General features: G+C 49.0%; 1 protein-coding gene across 1 annotated transcript in view; it reads left to right on the forward strand.

The window, feature by feature from the left end:
- Positions 1-7,500, forward strand: part of LOC125026174 (dual specificity tyrosine-phosphorylation-regulated kinase 2-like) — a 137,107-nt gene that overhangs the window by 128,651 nt on the left and 956 nt on the right. Inside the window, exons 2-3 of the mRNA XM_047614454.1 lie at positions 786-965; positions 2,443-7,500. The exon at positions 2,443-7,500 is cut by the window's right edge and continues 956 nt beyond it. Of these exons, the coding sequence (XP_047470410.1) occupies positions 786-965; positions 2,443-3,003 (741 nt within the window). The 3' untranslated portion in view covers positions 3,004-7,500. The remainder of the gene's footprint in view (positions 1-785; positions 966-2,442) is intronic.

The raw sequence follows: 7,500 nt of genomic DNA on the forward strand, positions 1-7,500 counted from the left end.
ACACACACACACACACACACACACACACACAGACACACACACACACACACAGACACACACACACACACACACACACACACACACACACACACACACACACACACACACACACACACACACACACACACACATATATATATACAGAAACATATATAAAGACAAACAAGCAAACAAACAAACACATTCAGACACATAAATAGCCAGACTCAGACAGACAAGACAGTCGGTCGGCCGAACCTGTCTAAGTATAGACATATGGACATAGACATAGAAATTCCTCGACGAGCGCTGGCGGCCTGTCGAAGAGGAAGGGGGGGGGGGGTCACCTGCTGGCACGTTCCCTCGGTTTGGGCTGAGGAGAAAGAGGGGGGAGAGGGGAGGGGGAGGGGGGGGGGTGGCCGAGGGGAAAGAGGGGGGGAGGGGGATGGCCGAGGGGAAAGAGGGGGAGGGGGATGGTCGAGGGGAAAGAGGGGGTAGGGGGATGGCCGAGGGGAGAGAGGGTGAGAGGGATGGTCGAGGGGAAGGGGGGAGGGTGGCGTCGACGGAGGGGAATAAAGGCTGGTTGTTACGATTGTTGTAGGGAGGGAGGGAGGGAGGGAAGGTAGGCGGATGGGAGGGAGGAGAGGAGAGGAGGAAAGAGGGAAAAGGCTCTCCTCTCCCTCCTTCAGGTCATCGACAGAAAAAAAAATCACTCTTCGTTCCCTCCGTCAGGCGATCGACCTCGACCCAAAAAATATATATATATAAATAAATAAAAAATATTGACTCTTCCTTCTTCCTTCCAGGTGATCGACTTCGGCTCCTCCTGCTACGAGAACCAGCGAGTCTACACGTACATCCAGAGCAGGTTCTATCGCGCCCCGGAGGTCATCCTCGGCGCCAAGTACGGCATGGCTATCGACATGTGGTCCTTGGGCTGCATTCTGGCTGAGCTGCTCACCGGGTACCCACTGCTGCCGGGCGAGGTTAGTGTTTCGGAGGGTGTGGGGGGGTTCTAAGAGGGTTCTGAGAGGGTTATGAGGGGGGAGGGGTTGGGGGGGGAGGGGTGGTTAGTTCCTTCTGTGAATGGAAGGCAAAATACTCTACCGTGTTGATACTGTGAGAGGAAATCCCGCGATGCACAAACTAGATATATTGAAAATGAGACAACGGTTTCGAAGTCCTCCTGGATTCCATTTTCAGGTCCTGATGAAGAGTGCAGGAGGTTTTCGAGCATTTCGGAACTGATGTTTCATTTATAATAAATCTAGTTTGTGTGTTGTGTGGGTTTTTTTTTCTACCATAGTTCTTTCCTTTTTAATGCTTCTCTCTCTCTCTCTCTCTCTCTCTCTCTCTCTCTCTCTCTCTCTCTCTCTCTCTCTTTCTCTTTCTCTTTCTCTTTCTCTCTCTCTCTCTCTCTCTCTCTCTCTCTCTCTTTCTCTTTCTCTTTCTCTTTCTCTCTCTCTCTCTCTCTCTCTCTCTCTCTCTCTCTCTCTCTCTCTCTCTCTCTTTCTCTTTCTCTTTCTCTCTCTCTCTCTCTCTCCCTCCCTGTCTCTCTCTCTCTCTCTCTCTCTCTCTCTCTCTCTCTCTCTCTCTCTCTCTCTCTTTCTCTTTCTCTTTCTCTTTCTCTTTCTCTCTCTCTCTCTCTCTCTCTCTCTCTCTCTCTCTCTCTCTCTCTCTTTCTCTTTCTCTTTCTCTTTCTCTTTCTCTTCTCTCTCTCTCTCTCTCCCTCCCTGTCTCTCTCTCTCTCTCTCTCTCTCTCTCTCTCTCTCTCTCTCTCTCTCTCTCTCTCTCTTTCTCTTTCTCTTTCTCTTTCTCTTTCTCTCTTCTCTCTCTCTCTCTCTCTCTCTCTCTTCTCTCTCTCTCTCTCTCTCTCTCTCTCTCTCTCTCTCTCTCTCTCTCTCTCTCTCTCTTTCTCTCTCTCTTTCTCTTTCTCTTTCTCTTTCTCTCTCTCTCTCTCTCTCTCTCTCTCTCTCTCTCTCTCTCTCTCTCTCTCTCTCTCTCTCTCTCTCTCTCTCTCTCTCTCTCTCTCTCTCTCTCTCTCTCTCTCTCTCTCTCTCTCTCTCTCTCTCTCTCCTTCCTCCCACTCCTTCGCTTTTTTCTCTTATTTCTTTCTACTTTTTTCTATAATTTTCATCTTTATAATCTTCGTCACGATTGTCATTCATGTCAACATATCATCGTTGCCATAATCACTGTTATTTATATTTTTTATTAATCCTCTTATTGCCCTTTTAATTTTGTCTTTAAGTATTTAAATGATATAAGCTTTTGATGTTTGGTGATATGAAATACTAATTTCAAAATATGCATTACACATAGATTATAAAGTTGCCCTAAAAGACCTGACAGCACATTAGGCCCCCTGATCCAAGATAACTGTACAGACCCGGCCATCAGCCCCAAATGAGGCTCATCCCCCCCCTCCTTCCGAACCGCCCCTAACGCGAGTCTTCCCCGCAGGACGAGGCAGACCAGCTGGCGTGCATCATCGAGCTGCTGGGCATGCCGCCCGCCAAGCTGCTGGAGCAGAGCAAGCGCGCCAAGAACTTCATCACGAGCAAGGGCTACCCGCGCTACTGCGTGACGCGCACGCTGCCCGACGGCTCGACCATCCTGCACGGCGGGCACTCGCGGCGGGGCAAGCCGCGCGGCCCGCCCGGCTCCAAGGCGCTGCAGACGGCGCTGAAGGGCTGCAACGACCCGCTCTTCCTGGACTTCATCCAGCGCTGCCTGGACTGGGACCCCGCCACGCGCATGACGCCCAACCAGGCGCTGCGGCACGGCTGGCTGCGGCGCCGCCTGCCCAAGCCGCCCTCCGAGAAGAGCGACTCCCCGGCCTCCACGCTGCGCACGCCCTCGTCGTCGTCGTCGTCGCGCACGCCCTCGTCGGCCGCCAAGCTCAACACCATCGCCACGTCGGCCACCAAGCTGCGCGCCACCATCACGGACGACGGCGGCGCCACCACGCTGCACCCGCGCCACCACACCAAGCTGCCGCAGATCACCAACCCGGTCACCTGAGCCGCCGCCGCCCGCACGGGACGCCCCTCTACGCCCAGTGGTGCGGCCTCCCCCCCGCCACGCCCGCAGGGGGCCGGGCCGCTCACATATCACCAGACCAAAGTGCAATTGTCGCAGTCTTGGGCGCGAGCACAGTGAGCGGCGGCGGGCGGCGGGCGGCGTGTGAGGCGGGACGCTCGCCCACGCCGCCCTCCGCCGCCCACGCCGCCCACACCCACTAGTCGAGCACGGCCCGCGGGCGACAACACCCTAGGCTTAGTGCTGTGCTGCGGCGCCCGCCCTCCGCCGCCCTTGATTCCCGGCGAGCGCGGGGGCGGCCGGGCGTCGGCTCCGCCCCCCCTCGCCCGCGGCTGGGCCGGACGGGCGCCCGCAGGCTACTCGGTTGATATTACAACTTCTCTATGATCTCGCCTTGTTCACAAAGGGCGGCGCGGGCGGGCGGGCGGGTGTCCGGGCGCGGGAGTCCGCCCGCCCTCTCTCTCCCCCCGCCCCCTCCCCCCGGCCACCCGCAGTCAGCCTCTTGGTTTGCAAATGCAATCAAAACCCGGGACGCGACTGGGAGGAGAGACTTTATACTCAGTTTTTTACTTAGCACAAGGGAAAAAAAGTTCATCCATTCAACGAACCTGAGAGTGTGAATTTCGTCGTTTTGGGAGAAGAAAGAAAAAGAAAAGAAAGAGGAGGTACATGTTGCGTGAGACTTTAGTCCTAATCCGAAAAAGCCGCTCGGAAAAAAAGTGCTGCCATTTCACTGTTCTCGATCTCTCTAAACTTGAAAGCTCTGTGTAGGTCCGGGGAAGCAGAAGCTGAAAGCAGGAGCAGGAAGCAGGAGCAAGGAGGAAACGTCGAAGGCAGCGGCCGGTGCAGAACCATCCGCTTCGGGACCGGGGCTCGCTCGTGCGCTCGAACCCGGAGTCATCGTCCTCGGGGGCACGACCTGCGGGACGCGATGGAAGGGGACTAGGTAACTGGTCCTCTCCTCCCTTCCTTCCTTCCCCTCGCTCTCATGACCAACGCCCGATACCCCGGTAGTGATACCCAGTCTTCGTGCCCTGGGAGTGGAGAGCCCCTCCCCCTCCTTCTCTCTTTGCCCCCCTTCTTTGCCTCGCCGGAGACTCGTGGGAGACCGCGAGTCACTGGCCGAGTGCCCAGCCCGAGTCGCCACGCCCGTCGTTAGAGTCTCACCTCGCCCAGATCTCCTGCCGGTGTTTCGCTAGGAGGGTGAGACAGACGAAGAGGAGGAGGTAGTGGAAGAGGGAAAAGGAAGAAGTAGAGGAAGAAGAGGAGGACGAGGAAGAAGAGGAGGTAGAAGACGAATATAACGGGGAAACGGAAGAAGAAGTAGAAGGAGGACGAGGACGATGACAGGAGTCTCGTGGCGCGCAGAGAGGCCCCCTTCAGGAGAATCTCAAAGAGCGTGGGAGACGACGCAGCGGGCGCGGGGTCCGAGTGTGCGTCGTTGGAGCTGCCGGCCACGCTGCCCAGGCGAGGGAAGGAACGCTGCCAAAATACCCTGGTTTCGCCAGAGCTTGGATGTGTAACCCGGCCAAGTCACAGGCTTTTTCCTAGGCTGGGATAGAAGACACGATTGGAACTACTCTCTCTTTTTTTTGAGTTACCCCTTAGAATATGTACGTTAAGACCTTCAGTTCTTCCCTTGTCGGGGTTTCCCCTTGTAGGGCGAAATCTCGGTGGCAAGGATGATGGAGTTTCTTTCATTTGGCATTTACATAAATAGGGTGATATATATGTTGAGGTGTTGCACTGCCTTATTTGCTCATATGGTATGCCTACTGATTTTTTTTGAACTCAGTGGTTTGATAGATCTTACCTTGTAACTGTAACTAGGTTACATACTGCAAGATGATCGCATTGAAGATCTTTCATTTTTTTATGATTATTCTCTAAATAGTATTTATTATTTTTCTTCCTTTTCTCTGACAATCGTGGCTGTCTTAGCGCCTGCCAAAGTTTCATTGCATCTTACGGGTTAATCAGTCATTATGTCAGAAGTATTAGTGTTGAGTGCAAGGTGTGACTTCGAACATATGCAGACTGCCACAAGGACCTGCAGAGAAGCTAACCTGGCCTAAGTGCGGGCGAGTGTTGAGGCTAAAACATTGGCTTGTGTATGTCGACTTTGGTATCTTGAATCTTAATGTAAATTGGCTTTGGAAGTCGGAACCTTTTTTTGTCCATTTTTTTTTTCTCTCTCTCACATAAAGACATAGAGTTCATTTTGTGTGAAGATGCTGTAGTTAATTTGTTTTCTCTTTTTGTAAGAAGTGCAATATTTTGTAGGAAAAATAAAAGAAAGGACGGCACATTACGTAAAAAAAAAAAAAACGAATAAAACTTTTCTAGGTTTGCATGTCTGAGTCAAGCTCCTTGCGGCCAACTCCCTCGAGGCAGTCGACGGCAACACAACAAGCTCCAGCCAATTGGTCAGACTTCGAAACATGTTTAGAACAAGTCCTGGCGCTAAAGTCATTGGAGCCTGCTGTGTGTGCCTTGCCACGGGGCGAGGTAGCCTTGCAGAGAGGGTGTGTATGAGCTGTGCTGGTGTACTAGTAGTAGACAAGGGCTTTGGGTAGCCATCATGTGCACTCGGAAGGGACGACAGGCAGACCGACCATTCACTAGCACGAAGAGGCCATGTGTAACATTGGACAGGACAACCCTGTCACCCCACTAAAAAAAAATAAACATTCACAAACCCGGAAATGGTTAGACACCGTCCAGTCACAAACACAAGATTTTTTTCCTCCTTTTAAAAGACAAAGTGACAAAAAATACTCTCTATCGTGGGACGTAGGTCAGAAGAAGCTGAAAGTGTAAGGGAGGCAAAAAGCAGTATATTTAAAGGCTTAAATTCAACAGTTTGGACCGAGAGAAAGTTACACTATAACAGGGACAAAGCAATGACATAGACATAGGCACAGTCGCCGTGTTGAAGCTGGAGAGAAAACGAGACAGCAAAAAACATGACTTCTAGCAAGTGATAAAAAGAAAAAAAAAAATGCGATAAAGACATATCACTTCATAAGGGAAAAATTAAAATCAAAATAAGAATAGGTACCCGTAAAGCACGAGACATAAAATTGCTTGTAGGAGACATCTATCTACACTAAGACAGGTCATTCAACTTAAGGTACTTAGGCGTGACTGGTAAACCCAAGTATTGGCAATTTTTAATCTGCATTTTGGACAGTTTTCCAATTTCATTCTTGTTCTTTTTACCTTTTTTTTTAAATGTAAATTTGATTTTAATTTTTGGAGTTTAAAGAGGAACTTCAAAGGTAGACAAAATTTTGACACAGTTCTTATAACTTGTAAGAAAGATATATTGTGTTCAGAAAGATATTTTACATTTATATACATGAAAAAATAACATTCATTAGTTATGCCCCCACATCTCGACATATAGATTTATCTCAACCTGCCATTTCTTTTTATATCAGGTGTACTGTTTCTTTTCATTTACAAATATCAAACTAAGTACAATTCACTCATTTCTTTGTTCCTCCTTTCTTTTATCAGATTATGTTCTTTACGCCATTCTTTCATTCGCTGATGCACTTTTCATCCAACTCATCAGGTCTGACGTACTTAATACTCTCAAAAGGTACGGTCAGACAGACAATCAAAATAATATATTATTCAGAGTTGGATATCCCCCTCCAGTGAATAGTTGAATTTTCCCTATAGTGTTTATTTATTTTCTGTCGTTTTTTTTTCTCGTTTTCTTTCATTAGTCTTCGTTTTCTTTAACGTTTTCGAATTTCGTTTTCTTTCGTCTCGTCTTGCTTATTTTTCCCGCCAAATTTTCGAACAAAAAAATCTTACTTCTCTTCAGAAAGACATGCCTGTCTACCTCTCTCCTCTTCGTCCTCTGTGTCTGACTTTGCAACAACATTGACCAAAAAATAAATGACATGCATGGTAATGAATCCAAATTGATTAAGAGGACGATTGAATTGTAATAATAAGATGAAAGCAGGGGTCCCAACCGAGATAATGTGCACATATATTAAGGGCTTTCGGCTGTGTACATAAAGAAAGAAATAAAAAGATTTACTGGTCACAAATGTACATAGACATCGTTCTGCCAGAGCCGCTCTCTCTCTCCGCCTGTGTTGTGTTTCAGGCAAAGTTTTTTTTTTTCCCCTAAAGAAATAAAATAAAAGTAGGAACTGAAAAAGCGACATTCATTTTTTTTTCTCTCTCTCTCTGTGCGTTCGTTGTCGCGGACTCTGACTTCCTTTTCCCGCCATCCGTCATCCGAGTCAGTCTCATGAATCCTCTTTCGTTACTCATACCTCTTCATCATTTTTTTTTTATTTATCATTTTTTATTTTGTCATGTCAAGCTTTATCAACGTCTCGCCAATCCATAGCGTCAAACCAGCATTATTGTGTAGTTTGTAGCATATCGTCATGTGATATAAGCCGGAAGCCAAAGTCAGAGTCAGCTTCAGACGAACGATATCTTTCTCGT

Source organism: Penaeus chinensis, chromosome 6, assembly GCF_019202785.1.
Source record: "Penaeus chinensis breed Huanghai No. 1 chromosome 6, ASM1920278v2, whole genome shotgun sequence".
Classification (NCBI taxonomy): Eukaryota; Metazoa; Arthropoda; class Malacostraca; order Decapoda; family Penaeidae; genus Penaeus; species Penaeus chinensis.